Here is an 18,528-nt window from a genome sequence, read left to right as displayed (position 1 = left end):
TAGCACTGGTTAAAATTAAATTCACCTATGTCTTGTAGCTCTAGTGACCAAAGAATGCTTCTTTTTCTCTTCCTGCAAACAATCAGCAAACTCAGTGAACAATGATGAAGAAAAAGAACAAGAAAACAAAAAAAGAGAAGAAACTTAAGCCTACTTCGAAAAGCAGCCAAGAGGACAACGGGTGCTTGTCGACTGCCGTCCCCTTCAGGGCCTCGTTCATTTACACGTCGTGCAGTCGGTCCTCAGCCTCCCCTCTGCTCCCCCGAGGCATCTCTGCCTGCCCAGATGTGCAGCTGTTTATGTGGAGCAGCGATAAAACCAGCTGGCCTCCCCTCCATATTCTCCAAATGAACAGAGGGGGTCGCTACTCTCCAAACATACTGTTCTGGTGGAAGGAACTGACTGCTCAGAACATGTTCAGGAACCGTTTATTTTCTTAATCTTTCTCTGTTCAATGACTTAAAGCAGCCAAAGTAAAATTACACTGCCTGTAATGATGATTATGATGTGGCAAGGAGTGCTTTTAGGGAATTTTGTGCACTCTTTGGATCATTTTTCCACCTCTTTCCACCAACACTGGAAATTTGCAAATCACTGTGCAGGTGATGAACTTGTTCATCATGTATGTTATGGTGAGCATCAGGACTAACAGAGAAAATGTGAACAGACCACCCAAAAATGGATAAATGTCACACACTCTGCATCATATTTATGGAGCTATCATAGATTTAACCACATACAATAGATATGATGGCACAAAAAAGAACGACAGAATGATTTATACATTATATTTGAGCAGAAAAACAAAGCGCTGTCTCATTTATTTACTACATAAGTTTCATCTTGTTGTTTTGAGTACTGAATCCTCTCAATGACTTCATTCTCCAAACCATCTTTCTGTCACCTGCTTCTTATAATTACTTCAGTAAGTCAGAAACTCGACTTTAAATATGCTTTTATCTTTTTATTCTTTACTTAAATATCTGTGTAAAAAATGTTTACCCCTCCAGAAAAATCTAATGGGTCAAATAAGGTTTATAAACAGAAAAAGTTAATTTTGGATATAACAATGTGAAAACAATTCAGACTTGACATGAGTTAAAACATTTTTCAAAACACATTTCAGGCTGCTTATTTTATGTCCTCATACAGCCAACAGCTAATTATTTTCTTATGATTGAGAATAAATACTGTAACGATATTTTAAATTAGTTCATGCTACGAACAATATTTAATTAGTAAATGTCATGTCACGTAGGGCCCTGTGCAGGATCTCCTGGCCATTCTGTGGACACTAGTGACATCCTGTGGTCATTTTGTGTGAATGAATGTTTGAAAAATAAATGTATTTCTTGATTGTGAAGGTTCCACATGAGGCACTGTAAAGTTACAGTAAAAAAAGAGGTTTAGGTAGGTATATATACATATATATATTTTTTTTAATGAGTTTGCATAACGTGTCGCAGCAGAAGTTCATGCTGATTTACCAAAACAGCAGCTGCTCATTACATCATCGTATCATAAAGTGATGATGTCACTAGCTGAGTCACAACCAAGGGTGTTGCTAACAAGCTGCAGTGACACATAAACATAAATAGTATCAGTGCACTAACCAAAAAGCATAAATATATACTGCATCGACATCATTGCCAAATACTATTTCAGCTGCAGTTCATCCAGGGTTCTGAACTCTGAACTTGACTGACACGATCATATCTTTAGCCAAGTATAAGAAATGAGTTTATGTTAAGAATGCAAAGTGGTGGAAGAAGTATTCAGATCCTTTACTTAAGTGAAGGTAGTAATACTGAAGTGTGAAGTCATGCATTAAAAAAAGAAAAAGTATGTAAGTATTATCAGCTAGGTTTACTTAAAGTATCCAAAGTAAAAGTACTCTTTATGCCGTCTGTTAAAGGACATACTACGTTAGACTGTAGCAATACATCTTCTGAGACTCTCATATGACAGTAAATTGAATATATTTGGGTAGTGGACAAAACAATTTGATTTTTTGCTTCACCATTCAGGATCAGCTACAGTCTTAAAAACCTCAATGCACCTGTTAGATAATAAGATATTGCTGCAGCCCAGAAGTGATAAATGCATGGACTAGTTTTTCTGCATCCTTTTGAGACAAAGTGTGCCTGAATTTTGCAACGTTACGTAATTGTAAAATGGCAGACCTTGAAGTTTGTTCTGTGTGGGAAGACATCCTTAGATCAGTTTATAGGGCACATGGGTTTTGTACGGCCTTACAGTCCAGAGAGATATCAAATTGGCTTTTTATCAGAGGGTTTTGATAGTCTGCTAGCTGCCTGGTTCTCCCACCTGGGAGCCTTACCCACACTGTCCACTGACCACTGATGGTACTGTTGGGCTGGTTTGCGGTTATGAGTCATTGCTGCATGATTTGATGTCAGATCTAAAGCTCAGGGGACAGCATTTTCAAATATTTCTCTTATATGATCATTTCCTGAATAATTTGACCTTTTGGCTGGATCTGCTTTTCATGAACCTCCTTGAGCTTTGCATAAAACTCCTTGAGGGCTTTGATCGGGGTTAATCTCTATGAACCTTTGCCTGTAGGTCTCACGGTTAAAGCTATATTTAGAAGGAATGGCAGGTTTTACCTGATCCAATTCAAGGCAGTCATCAATGTCCATAAGCACACAATGTAACGAAATCTGATTTCTGCCACCAGCATGCTACAAATGAAAAGATTTTCCAGCGATATCAATGATGTGTTTATCTTGGTCATATGTCATTGTCATTGTCATATGTCATTGGTACAATCCCATTGATGAGGCGGCTCACACAGTGTGACATCTGCTGGTCATTTTTTGTAACTACTTTTCGTTCAATGTCACTGATCTTTATAATTCAAAGTAGATATTATGCACGGGTGACCCTCCAACCAATGACAACCAAACCGTGAGTGGTAAATCTGATTTGTCAGTAAGAAAAACAACCTGTGTCTGTGTTCTGACTGTGTCACCTTTGCTGAAAAACACAGCAGTAATTATTTGACCTTGTAAATTTGTATGTTCATGACCACAACAGATTCTTATTCAAGTGTTGGAGGGGTTGAAATGTAGGCTGAGCTACAGTATGTCTGTCCTTCAATTGTCCTTGGTTATTTTCAAAACAGCCAACATACTGGCACAAAGTGGATAGCAATGAATATAATGAAAATATAACATACGCCTCTCTAACATACTGTGTGTGTTATTCAGTCTGAATACGTGGGATGCAGAAGGGTGTCAAGGTGTCTGACAGGACAGTGGTCAGGACAAAGAACAAATAGTTCACCATGTTTTTATAATTCATCATTTTGTTTGACGTCATCACAAAATATTCAGTATCAGCTTGTTACAAATCTTCATTGAAGCTATAGAATATTTACCCTGAGGGAAGCACACTTGTTTATGGCTGTACCAGCAAATAGGAATATTCTAGATATCTTATGCAGTCTTGCTTATTTGAGGGATTAAAGGACCAGTGTGGAGGATTTGGTGGCATCTATCGGTCTAGTTGTTGCTATCGGTCTATCCTTCCTAGTGTAAAGAAAAAGTGGTACAGTGGTTGTGAAACGCCCAATAAACACAAAAGGACTTAGTCAGAAACAGTGTTACGGTTGTATGTCGGTTTTTGGGCTACTGTAGAGACATGTTGGTGCAACATGGCAGCCTCTAAAAGTCTTAAAAACATAACAGCCCCTAATATCAGGTCATTATACACTAATGAAACTAATTATTCATAATATATTCCATTCTGCCATATTCTGTAAATAGAGCTGCCTAAATATTACACACTGGACCTTTAAGGAAAAACTCCTTGTGGAGCATTATAAAGTCAGATTCCTGCCGGGCATGTTTGCCATCTGCTGTCACCCAAGAGATTTCAAATAAAGGGCATTTGCGATCTGCCAGGTTTGCTGAACTGTGTGAGCTGCATTATAATCCTAATATTATAATCTCAGCACAAAGACAACGAGAGAATGAGAAAAGATTTACTCTCTTCCAAAATGATTCATTTCTTCTTCTTTTTATGAATTATACAACTGAGGATTCATTCTTCTTTAGTCACAAGGTGGCAGTAGAGACCTGCTTCCATTTTATCATCTATCCCTAAAACTACAGAGCATCCTGTGCAGCTGCTTCATCTGAACCAAATGTACTGTATACTGCGTGCAGGGGGGAAAAAAGACAACTGGGTATTTTATAAAGTGTGAAGGTCGACTATCTCCTAACCTACAAGAGAAAAAAAAGAGACTTATACCTTTTGGACATGATCTTGATGTCATGAAACAGTTTGTAGTGGACACACGTGTGCTCATGCATGCTTTTGTATTCTGCTGTATGTTATAAAAGCAGCAGGAGGGACCATTCATTGCTGCTGAAATATGCAGACATTGACTTGCCCTTGGAATGTATTTGTGAATGAGAGGCAGAGCTCTCTCCTCCCCTCTCTCTCTCCTCATTGGTATAAATGTCACGGATTACCTAACGGGGCGAATCAGTATGTTTTTGCCATTCAAGAGGAGGTAAGACTGTCATTTGGTTGCCTTGGAGACTACAAATCAATAGCATCATGCAGTATCTTCTGGTCCATTCCCAATGAGAAGTGTTCAGTCGCTACTGTCGTCATCAGGGCTGGGATGGAGGCGGAGGTCCTCGAGTCACCTGTGCTCTGATTGGCTACTGCTGATAATGAGCAACCCATTGAGGTTTTTGTGGCCCGGTGCACAGAGGGGGCGTGTCTTTGGATGAACCAAGCGCACGCCTCTCGCATAAATACTCAACACAACTGTGGTGATGAGCAGACGCACCAATTTAAAAGAAGCGACTTCTCGTCCTCGGGCTGCCGGTCTTGGCGCACAGTTACTTTCGGTTTGCGTCAGCGCGCTTGTGCTGCTTTCTGGAGGAGAAACAAACAAACAAACAACAAAAGAAAGAAAGAAAGAAAAGTAGAAAGAGAAAGAGAGTGGGTGTAATTACATTCCCTAATCAGCAGAACTGACAGCAGGTGTGAATTCATGTCTGTATTTTCCCCGCAGATATACTGGTGAGTACGCGGATCTCTTTCACCTGTTCACATGTGTCAGCAGCTGTGGTTTGCTTGATTTTTCTGCCTCTTTTTTTTTTTCTTCTTCTTTTTGTTAGATGGAAATCAAAGTGTCAAACACTAGATTTGTTGGCTTTGCACCTAACAGGTTGGAGGATGAAGTGTAGGCCTGTAGTTGTGGATGAATTTCACCTGGTGATTCCCCTTTTTTAGAATCAGCCACCTTTTTGTTGTGTCACACCCACTCTCTTTTTCCTTTTGAGATTCTCTGTAGGGTGTTGCCTCCTGAAATTAGAAAATGTCATGGCACAAAAATGAAATTGTATGTCTCACTTTCTTTTTTCTTTTTTTCAAATGCTTGTCAGCCCTCACCTTCATACATGTTGCCAATGTTCATTTTCAGCTTCTATAATCCAGATAAATGCACCTTGTTGCACTCCTTTTCTTCCCCTTTCGTATACCAGGAAGCATAAGGCTTACTTTGCTCTGTCCTTAAACATTTGAATATAGTAAGACACTGCTTTCAGCCTTTGGTCTTTAGTGCAGCAGGTGCAATGCAATTGGAGAAGGATGGATGGACGCACTCTGCTCATATCTATTACTACTATCTATTATCATTTTCTTTCACAATGTCCCCTCACAATCATTTCCCTGACTCCTTGAGTTACTTCTCAAAGCAGGGATAGAGAATGCTTCTTTGTCTTATTGAGCCTTTCTGCGCTCTTATCTGTCGAATGTTTTCCTGTCTGTAAAGAGGATATGCAAGTCGAAACATTGTTTTGCGAGCGCTGTTCAAACCTCAGCAGGCTTCTGCCTGTCTCTACCAGGAAGTTTGAAATCGACCTCTTTACTGTAACCACATTTTTTTGCTTTCTCTCCTCTGCTTACAGTCAGCTTCTCTGTTCTGTAATGTTAGTGTTTTGAGAAATGTCTTCTTCTTCTGGGTAAGTTAAGCCAGGTATGACTAGAAACCTTTAAGGATTATTTGATTTGGATTTGCCTGCTGAATCTTTTTTTTTTTAATGTTTGCACTGTGGTTTTTCTGTCTCTGTGAACAGGAAGACATTTTTCTGTCAACACTGGCTTGAACTCTATAGAAAACTTTATGCAAGTGGCTTGCATCAAGTGGCAAGACTTATAAGGTCTAAGATTTTTTCACTCCCACGCACACCACTAAAATTACATTTAAGGCACTGGAGTGGTAACTGATCCATGATGTGTTTTCAGTGGCACACTCAACCCACAGGAATCTGGATACAACCCATTCATTCCAGCACACTCCTGGGGGTCTTACTCAGTCCCTGCACCTCCCACATACCTGCAGAGCTGTGTGACTCTGGCTGGTGGAAAGCTCAGCGCTGGCATGGAGCGTCAGCAGCTTTGCGCTGTCGCCACACAGGCTGAGATTTATGATAGTAGTAGTAAGAACTGTGGGGTGGCAGAGGGGGAAACAATGTTGATGATGCGAGTTGCCAGTTCCCCTCTGGTGCACTTTTTTTTTGTTAGTTTTTTTAGCAGAGACCACTTGGAGCTCCCGTTGGTGCCACTACAGGACAGTGACACATTGAACTAGCTTGGTCTTGTATACGCTTGAGACAGGTGGATTAACCTGGGGTCATGCGTGGGTAAGACTATCAGGAAATATGGTCACTATTTAATGAGGTTAGGTAGATGTTTTACAAAGCAGAACCTGAGCAGGCGGCTAAACATGCACGCGTCTGTTCCTCCGTTGGTCACTAGGTCAGTGCATTTGTCTGCACCTCAGTGGTTCTAATCCAGAGTTTAAAATGTATAAAATCTGAATTATATAGAGTATAATATGGTAATTTTTATTTATTCAGATAACACTGAAACTGTCATTTTTCATGTGACTGTAGCTTTCAAATTTTTTTTTGCTTAAATCAATTCTAGTGGAGATGCAGTGTTCATTATTTATGTGCAGATTATTCTCCCTTACTCATTCCTAGGCGATTGTGATGTTTCCAAATTGCTTGTTTTTTCTCAGTATTTCAGAACTCAAATATATAATTGAAAGACAGTTGAGAAGCAGGAAATTTGGGGCCATTTTTTTCCTCCTGGGGAAAATTACAGATCTTTAAAAATTCTTTCTGATTTTTAAATGATCAACAACTGGTTTCAGCTCTAATGTGTCTTGGACTGACTGTGTCTTGTACCTATTGTACATCTGTCCCCTGACTCGTTGTGGCATTAGGATGTCGGCAGGTCTAGGTATGCATTATCTTGACGGGGTCAAGAGCCATCCGCCACACAGGCCTCATAAATTAATCAGTGAAGGCAGTTTGTCTAAAACGCGTGTCTGGTCACTTGCCTGTTTTGCCGTTGCTGATGGGGCATCATCACATTCAGACATGACTGCCAAATGTCTGTTCTTAGGCGCAGACTGGTGCTCCATGCTGATCTCCTGTCGTACATGAACAGATTGGTTACTTATAGATCACTTAACGTCTCTTAAGTATTCCACTCTGTGAGAGGGAGACGGTGTTCAGCTCTGCTTGACACACTGAAGCAGTAAGACACGTGACTGTAGTCTGTGTATGTTTGTTTCCTCCCAGGTTGACTTGTTACTCGTGCACCCCCACTTCCTCCTCATTGTGCCCCCTTTATGTTTTATTAGGCCGATGTTCTGTTATTCTTAGCTGAGCAGGATGTTTATACAATCCTTGAACAGAAATATGACTGGCAAGGCCTGAGTGTTTATCTTTCTTTCCCTTCCCTCCCTCTCTTCCCCTCTCCTCCTCTGCCCAGGTCTTCACTGTCACTGTTCATCCCTCCGTCCCCTCCTCCGCCTCTTTTTGCATGCCTGCCTCACCCTCTCTGCACCCCACTCAAGGATGAAATAAGTTCAAGAGCAGGCCCAGCTGACATTATTTTTTTTCCATGATAAACCTTGCGTATCCTTCAAGGCTCGTTTTTTATTTTTGGATATCCGGGCATTGTTTCGGCCAAGTATGCCGTGTCGTGTGATTGGTTCAGTAAAGGTTATTTCACAGTATTCAGTGTGCAGCATTTCACTGTAGGGCCACCCTACATGTTAATGTGTTTCCCTCATGAAGGAGACAAGGGTCACGTATAAGTGAAGGGATGGAAAAACTAACAATTCAAGGGTTAATGATCTCCTGACTTGTATGACACAATTTTGTCTTCTGGTGGATGAATTTGTTAATTGTGCTTCTTTTGAATCTACATGACGATGGCAATATTTATGGTGCATGTTTCTGAACAAAAATATACACCTTAAAACATAATTGACAGCGATTTTTAAAAGATTTAAGATGCACAATGTGGAAGCCTACGACTGACCCCTAAACTCCACAGACTAGGGCCAAGGGGAGGATTCATTTTGTTATATTTTTAAAGTGAGACCATGTTGCTGAGTAATAACTTGTGGCCACATATGTTAAATGCTAAAAATGTAGTGCCGCACAAGTTGAGAAGAATCTTCAAGTCAGACACAGCAATATCTATCTAAAGTTTGCTAATATTAGCCGCCATAAACTTCTGATCATACCAGACCAAGTAAGGCTGTGGCAGCATCAAATTGAGCAAGAGCGCATTTTATTGCTTATGAATGGAAGTTCGCGTGTCTAAGATTAGTCTCGCCTTCAAACCAAATTAAAGCCTAATTCATGCGGGTTTTATTTGTCCAGCTCAGGTTCCCAGAATACAAGATCTATTACCCAGCAGAGTGTGGCAGCTTGTCAGAAATACAACAACAGACCAAAATTTTAATTTAAGGTAATTCATGTGCCCGTAAACATCGAGACTTTACTTTCAGTAAAATGACTTTAGTATCAGTGCATGTATGAGTCATAAATGGAGACAAAGGCGCCACTGTACTTTACCTAGAAATTCCAGAGAATATGTTTCATGTTGTAATTGAAGATGAAGTAAAACTGTTGTAGGTTGTGACAGTGTTTTATTTTTAACTAGGACTTCTGTTTGTGTAACTTATGAAATGAATGATTCACTACGTTCAGCTGTAGACTGTGAAGCAAGGGTGTCTTTTTTACATAGATGATACCGGTGAACGGTAAAAATTAATTAACTTTTTTTTTTTTACATAATCATTACCACAGAATAACGTCATCGTTCTTTTTTCCAAAAATCTTTTTTTTTTTTTTTACTTAAAATTACAAAGTAGATCAAAGCCTATACAGCTCCCTAAACGAATCTCCATTGAATCAGATAATGCAGGACTGTGACTGAGCCTCTTGTCCTGCTCTGTTTTTCTTTGTTCTATATAGCCAGTTACCACACAAACCACAAGCCTGTGGCCACTGACCACAAGGCAACAGTCTTTAAATAGAGAGCGTGAGAAGGCCGCTCAGCATCTTGTCTCAAGACAGCGTCTGTCAGTCCTGGGACCTGCTTCAAGTCATTTGTTTAAAGCTTTACTACGACAATGCTGGATAGTGAACGCACTGAACATGGATAAACAAACTCTTGCTACTTTCATCTAAAATGGAAACTTTGGCCAAGCTTTGATGGAACTGAGTGCACAGAGTTCCACCCCAGTCAAATACCACAGCACGCCCCCAGCACACTCTCACAATGACTGTTCTCTAGTTGCTAGTGCAAGAGCACATCATCCTGTATTTAGAAACGGCCACTTTTTTTTTTTTTTTTTTTTATATGCAAGCCACACATGAGCTGTGCAGCGTTGCAGTGCATTAGAGCAGCAGAGCAGAGGAGGACTGGGTTGCTTGGTGTGTTGTGGTCAAGATGTGCAGAGTATAAACAAAACTGTCAAACATGTGCAGGTAAAACAACCATGACTTTCAGATTTTGACAGAGTGTATACATACGGAAGGGTTTGATAGATTTGGCGTTTGTTGGTTTTTCTCTTTTTGTTTCATGCAGTTATTGACAGTTTCATTACTGTGACGTGTAGTATCCTTAGTCTCTGCTGTGTACAACTGTCCCCTGGTATATTTAGTACAAAACAAAATGTGGACCGCATTTGAATATATTGTAAAAATATCTGAATTTATTTTTTTTGTGCAAAGTTTGTGTAGCACACGTTTTCTCTTTCGATCGTAGAAGAACTTCAGATATTTATCACCACCGCATGGTATTTAATCACACGACTTCTTTTAACCCTGCAGCCCAGTGTTTGTGCCCGGCCGCGATATGACTGAGGTGATGATCAGCAGCACCCCCATGGAGGACATGAGGCTCAGCCCCAGCAAGGACAGACTCTCCTTTCAGGTAGGACACACACATGACAGTGAAACACCACGTCCGTCCCCAATTCCCTGCCCATAAATTTTATGTGGCCTTGGAATTTTATACTCGTCGCCATCCATTCATTAAAATGATTTTGACTGACACCAGCATGAACAGGAAGGAGCAGCCACTGCATGTTTTTACATGATTTAGGAACGGCAGCTGCATTTGGCACAAGATGACGGAAATATAAATGAATATTAAATGTATTTTAAGCTCGTTTAAGCTACGAGACCCTTAATCAAGCAATGTTTGTATAAAAATGTGTAGTTTGATCATGTTTACATGATGAGGCTACTAATTATTTTGACGTGGAATTGTAACAGCATAAAGACGAGTTACAGATCTGTCAGATAAGTGAGTAGTTGGGTGGGAATCTAGATCATCAACACTGCAGAGCTACATTTTTCATTCTTAATGTTAGTAAGACGACGTCTGAGGTTACGGTTGGTCACAACCTAAAACACACAAAAGAAATGTATGTCTTGGAAATTGTCTGCAATTTACTGCGGCCTGTCACAAAAATAAACGGTGCAGATTCAGAGAGATGAGAGAAGCAGCCATCAGGTGGTCTTGACAAGGTGCCAGCGGCTTTGTTTTACTGTCAGCTCAACAGGGCCATCTTGGAAACAAAACTACTTAAACGCACAGCTGCTTGCTTATTTTAGTGTCACATTTGTACCCCAGGTGAAGACGGGAGAGGACAAAAAAGAATTTGAGGGCCCAATTTAATACTGACACCATTTTATTGTAAAAGATGACATTTCTTGAGTAAAGGCAATTTGTTTTTGGACAGGAATCTAATGGTTAGCGAGGTACCGTCAGGTCATGAGTACCAAAATATCCTTGAGCATGTTCCACCTGCTGAGGCTTTCACAGCGCACAGGGCTAAAATGCAATTTCCTGTTTGAAAGATTGATATAATTTAATTCTTTGTACGAAAAGGGTGCATTCATACATTCATAAACGTAATACAATATCCTGCTAATGTGATGCTGTATGTAGCCGTCGACTCTCGGAGGATGTAGACTGACCAAGAGGAAAAGGCTGGCTTCCTCTCCCCACAGATCACACCCCAGCTGTGAGTCTGTCTGAGAGGATGAGAGGAGCGGAAGTGGGGGTGGGGGGGATAGGAGAAAAGGAGGGCGCTACTTCTCCACTCTTTCCATTTCCCACTCTGTATTTCCTCACCTCGGCCTTCTGCCCAAGGTCCCAGCCACTTCTTTAGAGAAGCTCTGTATGAAGCGGTGATGTTGCCACCAGTCACTTCCTCCATTATGGGTGCCGGGGGCTTGTGTGACCATTAAATTCCAGCTGCACCTATAAAAGGTATTGAAATGAACACGACCTACTAATGGAAAAGGATGAGTAAATAGTTCCTGAATTATCATTTCAAAAGGCAATGTCACGATTCAGGGGTATAGTGTGCACGCCCACTCAACTCCACCGCGTACCCCAGAAGATCCTAAAATAGCCAGTTGCCTTTGTGCCCGGCTGATGTGTTCTTCCTGCCACTGGATGTGAAACAAGTTATGACATGTGTTAGCCAGAGGTCCAGAGGCAAGGTCACTCGCTGCCCGACTCCCCTTGGTGTTGACGCACAGCGAAGACTGGCGACGCAGGCCAGGAAACGCAGATACACGCAGGCATTAGACATGAACACACACGCTCGCACATAATTACACGCATGTAATCACACCTCTTGGCACGGTTCTACACGCAGCTGCTTTTTAGAGAATGTAATGGCCTCCAATAGACGCATACATGCTTTCATAACCTGACAAATTCTGACATTCACAAGGCATATTTATAGCTCTTTGTCTTTTTCCTCCCTTCTCATCTGTCTCCTATGGAATTCATGGAGACTTGGACACAGCTGGATCCCCTCTATCTCTTCCTCTCTCTCCTCGTCTCGGTTTCTCTCCTGCCTCATCTAATGCTTTCTTTCCACTCGGCTCTCTGCCCAGACAGCGACATCGCCGCCCCCCCCTCCAAACACACACACACATACACACACACCCCTCCCTCCCAATGTCTTAGAGTGAAATATGCAGGTCTAAAAATATTCATCCACTTTATCCAAACAACAGCAAAAATGCTGTTCTTGGACCAGGAGTGGCAGCCTTTTTCCCCTGGGCTGTTTCTGCAGTTCCTGAGAACAGAGAGAGTCTGAGGTTGATGTCCAATCTTGCCAGCACAGGGAATGCATGTAATCTCTTTTGTCAGACTGTCTCTCATGCCCTTCACTTTTGATCCAAACATTTGAGTGTGGCACGTTGCGTTCATAAGCAGACGTATCGGTCTAGATTTACAGACAATTTCATGTTGTTTCGGAAACTATTTCCCCAACTCATTCTCCACAGGAATATAAAGTATTCAACACTAAATGCTCAGTTATAGGGATAGATGTTGTTTTCAGAGACTTTTTGTATTTTTTCAATTTACTGTTTATTTGAAATGATTATGGTCTTGTATAATCTTCTGAGTAGTGGGTAATGTGGCATTGGATGAGTTTGTAAAGCTGCTACGAGCTGCGTGGCGCAATGCCTCGCAAAAGCATTTAGATTAAACATGATGCATCATTTGCCGCAAGTCTGACTAGACATGTCTCATTCACCGGTACACAGCCACTGATGTAAATCTCTCGCTTGCGCAATTTGTTTTTCAGCGAGCACCAAAAGTATGTGGAGAGCTAGCTTGGCCAGGAATGCAGGCTGGGCAAGAGCAGATATGCCACTTGGATTTTTAAGCAACCACTTCCCGTCACAGATGTTTAGTCTTCACATCACTTCCTTCACAGTTGTTTAGCCTTGTAGCAATGCCTGCAACGCCTCTACAACGCTCAAGGCAAAATTCTGGTATCCCTGAGCACTGATCAGAAATATGCTCACAAATTTCCTTCCTGACAACAAGGGACAGCTGGCACTCTCCTAGCCTGAAACTGTCTGCTTTGAAGTTCAGGAAATGAATTGTATTAACTCCTGAAGGGTTAATGGAAAAATGAATAACCATATTTCATCCTTGTCTTTCCTTTTTTAGATATTCCCAGACCCCTCTGACTTTGACCGATGCTGTAAGCTCAAAGATCGTTTGCCATCCATTGTGGTCGAGCCGACAGAGGGAGAAGTCGAGAGCGGAGAGCTTCGCTGGCCTCCAGAGGAATTTCTGGTCAGTGAAGAGGAGGAGGAGGATGAGGACGAAGAAGAAGAAGAGGAGGAGGAGGAACAGGAGCAGAATAATGGCAGTATCCCAAACGGACAGCCGACACAGGATTCTCAGCACTAGAGGTTGTGTCGTAGCACCCATACCCTCTTGTTCCCCCTGTCTTTCTGATAGACTCTCCCTTTCCCACACTGGTTCCACTGCACCTCGGCACTCCAACAGACTCAACTAGCAGAGGCACATTCAGAGTCTTGTGATGCCTACTTGACACCAAAGCATCACGCTGAAGAGAAGCAATACACATGGGCGACACACCTTCTCACACATTAATTGATCCTCCTGAAGTGCAAACCCACCAGAATGGACTTCTTAAAGAATGGACACGCACACCTCTAACCTACACTTCTTACCATGCCTACCACCGTGTGTCTCGGCCCAGAGTGGATGTCCTGTTGGACAGCGGCAGCTCAGTGCTCCATGGACAGTTTTACACTGCAGGAGGGCTACGGCTGCTCTGTACTTTACTCCAAAATGGCTGGCGTCATGACCCCCAGAGACTTGATACTCTTATACAGAATTATTGTGGTACCCGTGGGAATTATCGTCTACAGTACACTGTCCATACCTGTGTTCAGTTTCTGGATTGATATGTTAATTATTGTGTTTGCCACTGCTGTCCATAGTTTTGTCTGTTCCTGAGAAGTGAATGTTTTGTGATCTTTTCTTTTTTTTGTCTTTTGAGAAGTGGGTGTTCTTGTGTAAAAATGTTACTGGGATCCCCTGTCCACAACAAAATGACATTTTTCTGAACTTGCATCAGGCGTTCACAGTTAAAAAAAGAAAAGAAACCTGGAATCATTTTAGAGAAGTGAGCAGAAAGTGAGAGAAAACAAAACCAGCATGTTGTGCTTGTGCTTACGTGATGAATTCACTGTACAAAGGCTTGTTTTGCAGTCCTGCTACGATCCCTTCATCACATCAGCCTCCTGTAAGCCTTATTACAAAGACAGAATGGTACATCGCCGAGAACTAAATATGACATAAGCAGGTTAAGGATAATTGTAATTTTTGAAAAGGCAGATTGTGGATAAAGCAATGTACAGACCCAATGAAGGATATGTAAATACTTGTTCCCAATGAGCCAACCCCTGAGGCCTTATAGTGTGCTGATCTTGTTTGTACTTGATTTGGGTTTTTTTTTTTCCCTCCTCTTTAGAAAGACAAAGACTAAGAATCGCTCTGAGCTGTACACACCTGAAGTTGACTCGTCTTCCTGTTCAGGCCATATTTTTGTCACGGTGAATTCTCACTGTAGTTCACAAATAAGTTAGGCAATATCTGAAAGTCTTTTAGTCTCGATATAATCAGTCCTGATACTTGTTGTACATTGGGGGGGTGGGGGGAGAAATCTTATTTGTTCTCTGGTAGTAATGTCTGTCATTTTGTTTGCGTTGCAAAAGTTGGTGTTCTCTTGTTCACTCTTTAAATTACCACTTATTGTTTGTGGAACAAGTCTTGTCGGTCAATTTGTGGAAAAGATTTCACTTTTGTGTACACGATATGAATACTGTTGTCACGACTGAGATGTGTCTGTTCTCTTTGTAATTTCTTATTTGAGTGGCATTAGGGCTGTGTACAGAACATCTCTCTCTTTCTCCTGTCTGTCACCTACAGGTCCCACATTGTTTTTGTAAAGCTCAGGGAGATTAGCCGCCATCTTTCTCTTGTGTTTTATTTTATTTTTTGTATTTAGACCACTTTTTTCTCTGTGACAATTACAGAGGCTGTAAATAAACATTTGAATTTGCTATCCAACTTTGTGATTCCGCTCTGTGAGAATAATTGAAGAGTTACTACCATTTTTATGGTACAAGACTAACTAAATGAGTCTTTTACAGGGGCAATCCTCCTGCACGTTTAAAGTACTGTTTCCAAGAGACTTCCGTGTTTATTTTAATTTTCCTTTATGAGAAACCCCCCTTTCTTTCCCCCACTCACTTCATCTGCAGTGGTTAGAAGAAAGCAAGGGTACTTCCTGCTTGACATCTCTCGCATACAGAAGCTCTCTCTCTCTCTCTACGAATACAGATGCATGTATCAACTGCGTATATGTAGAAGCGAGAGCAGGCCACATGCTACTTCCTGTCTTCAACTTGCACACAAACACACACAATCTGAGTTTTAGTTTCAACAAAATCTAATTCCTGAGCTTTGAAAAGCTTTCACTTCTAATGTCTTAAATGTTTTTTTGTTTGTTTTTTATATCTTAAAAATGATGCCATCTAGCTTCATAGAGAACAGTTTTGACCTACAAAGCTTCTGGAGGCTTTTTACAATTGCAGAAATATTGAGGATAGAGTATAAAAGCCTTTGGAAGCAACTCCTCACTCTGTCCATAAATACTCACCACAATGATACAAGACTAATAAAATGTGGTTGAGTGGAAAACTTCTAATGGGGAACTAGGGGATTTACAGGAATAAACAGAAAGCTTTCTGATCAGTGTTACAGTGGAAACTTCTCAGGTGATTTGCTGCTATGTACTGTATTAGTGACCCATAGGTCACGTTTGATTGCCGAGTACCGGGAATAGTCTATCAGAGTTGCTGCGGTAGGGCCTTTAGGGGCCAAGGGCCTGATACATTGGCCAAGGTGGTACTCTCAGGGCCTTATGGTCACTTCCTGGAAGGGGAACAATGAACTGACATTCTATCCTGCTTCCTCCTTCCTGGAAAAAATGGAGCATAAAGAGTTATTAATACCCCCCAGCTGATAATGGTGGTCAGCAGCAGAGTGTGTGTGCGTCTGGATAGTTCAGAACAGGCTAGAAAAGGAATGTCCTTTATCCCTTTCTTAACAACTGCTCCTTGATCTCAGTGGAAAATGTCATGAGATCATGGAAAGAAGAATTCATAAGAAGTTAGGAAAAGGACATTCACGGTCCTTAGAGAAACTGATTTTGCATCCAGCTACGCAATCATGTGACGTCAGCAAGAAACCTCTGAACCTTTGCGTTGTCCTTCAAATATTATTGGAGAAAGGAATAGTGAGAAGCTTCAGTTTTAATAAACTGTTCTGTTTCTGTGGCTTTATGAGACATGAAAGGAAGCCCTTGACACATCTTTCCATAGCATTTTGACATTTTGAGCAGCTCTTATCTTCAACTTTTCAACCTCAGCCACGTCTCAGCTGATTAACGCACTGAAGGACTTTGCAATTAAACTTCTTTTTAGTGCAACCAGTAATTAAAATTTGTGACGCCGTCTTGTTGCCCTTGATACCAAAGCATCACTCCCACAAGAGAAGCAATACACACAGGCAACACACTGGAGTCATTTTAAAGAAGTGAGCAGAGAGTGGAGAAAATAAACCGGCATGTCCTGATAAATTCACTGCAGAACAGCTTCTTATGCCATGATCCTCTAATAACATTGGCCTCCTGTGAGGGGAAACAGTGTTGGGATGACGAAGCAAAATCGAGAGTTAAATGTGACACAAGGAGGTTATTGCTCAGAAGGGCAAATATGTTTGCAGACTTGATCATTATAATTTTTGAAAGGTGGATAAAGCAAAGTACAGGCCCAATGAGGGATGTGTAAATACTTGTTCCCAATGAGTCAACCCCTGAGACTGACTTTCTTTTTTTTTTTTTTTTTGGAAAGACAAAGACGGAGAATCGCTTTGAGCTGAACACACCTGAACTGCAAGTTGACTTTTTGGTCTTTTTGCACACAGGCATACTTTTGACAGGCATGGCTGAAAGGAAGGTTAACAGGAGTTCAACATTAATAAAAAAAAAATCCATGATCTGGACAGTTTACTTTAAAGGCCGCGGAAACCTATTTTCTCAATCATATTCATACCATAAATGAAACATTTCCTGCAAAAGTTAGAACAATTTTGGTTATCTCACTTGATTTCTGTTTTTTGTGTTTGTGTTTGTGTGTGTGTGTGTGTGTGTGTGTGTGTGTTACTCATTGGTTTCAAGAGGACAGGGCTCAGTTTGGAAAAGGATGCAGTTGCTTATGTTGCCAAGCCACTGATAAAACCACAGCCACACAGCAGCCAGCATATTATTTTAAGGGTGTGTAGGTTAAAAACTAGTTTAATATCTTGGCAAATATTCTTTCTCCCTAGAGTTAGAAGATAATATTGATACTATTCTCATTTCTGTTCTCTAAATATGTAACTGGGGCCAGAGGCACTTAGCTTAGCTTAGCATAAAGACTGGAATAAACTGTAATAAAACCTGCTTTACCAGACAGCGTACCTTAAAGCTCACTAATTAACAGGTCGTATCTTGTTTGTTTAATCCAAAGCTATGCTAAACTAAGCCAAACTAACGGGCTACCGGCTACTTCAGGCATCAATCCTCTAATCTAACTGTCCGCGAGGAAGTTTCCCAAAATATCCAGCCTTTCTGACACACTATTAATAAACAATCTCTAACTTATTTCATGATTTGAAATTCCCTTTTCAAGTGCCTTTAACCTCATGTTGATATTTGAACATGCTGTCGTGCTGTAGCGAACTTCCTGGCAGATTGTATCTCTTCAGTGTGAAAACTATTTCTTTGCACTGTTGCACTTTTTCCTAACCACTCTGCTGGTGGTCAGAGGTGACAGCATTCATTTTGAATACTGGTAAGACCAGCAGTGAGCGAGAGCCACTGAGTGCTCGGTGACATCGGGGAACGGACTGTGTCTCGCACACCATTGTTGGCAGTATCTTTAAATATGTGTGAGAGCGTGTGCCTGGCTATGTATTAAAACTGTTGTCAGAGTCCTCTGAGTGAAGTCACTGATAGCTCTTCTAGCTCATTCTTGGAATTCTTTCCAATGGAAACAATCCCATCGCTGATCCCAGTGTGTCAGCAGAGTCTGACCTGCCAACCCCTGAATTCTCCCCGACTCCCAACTATAGTCCACATTAACGCTGTTTCACTGTCACTCCTCTACACATAAACTCACACCACCAACCCTTTCATGTACCCATAACATAACCCTCTCCCTCTTCAATCATGTCACAAGGAGAAAAATAATGCTTATCCGATAA

General features: G+C 41.2%; 1 protein-coding gene across 1 annotated transcript; it reads left to right on the top strand.

Moving 5' to 3' along the window:
- The first annotated feature begins 4,782 nt into the window (after positions 1-4,782).
- On the top strand, positions 4,783-15,288 carry lbh (LBH regulator of WNT signaling pathway). Its single transcript, XM_010752484.3, has 3 exons — positions 4,783-5,064; positions 10,191-10,293; positions 13,351-15,288. Exons 1-3 carry the CDS (start codon positions 5,036-5,038, stop codon positions 13,594-13,596), a joined length of 378 nt encoding a protein of 125 aa, XP_010750786.3. The 5' UTR covers positions 4,783-5,035; the 3' UTR covers positions 13,597-15,288.
- Positions 15,289-18,528: the final 3,240 nt, after the last annotated feature.

This window comes from Larimichthys crocea, chromosome XXIV (genome assembly GCF_000972845.2).
Source record: "Larimichthys crocea isolate SSNF chromosome XXIV, L_crocea_2.0, whole genome shotgun sequence".
Lineage (NCBI taxonomy): Eukaryota > Metazoa > Chordata > Actinopteri > Sciaenidae > Larimichthys > Larimichthys crocea.
Note: the sequence above shows the minus strand (reverse complement) of the source record. Positions and strands in the feature narration are given on the sequence as shown.

Bases quoted from the DNA above. Each gene is read 5' to 3' on its own strand.
- lbh (XM_010752484.3), top strand. From the start codon at position 5,036: ATGTCTGTATTTTCCCCGCAGATATACTG. The intron at 5,065-10,190 runs GTGAGTACGCGG...TTAACCCTGCAG, and splicing joins TTTTCCCCGCAGATATACTG to CCCAGTGTTTGTGCCCGGCC. The intron at 10,294-13,350 runs GTAGGACACACA...TTCCTTTTTTAG, and splicing joins AGGACAGACTCTCCTTTCAG to ATATTCCCAGACCCCTCTGA.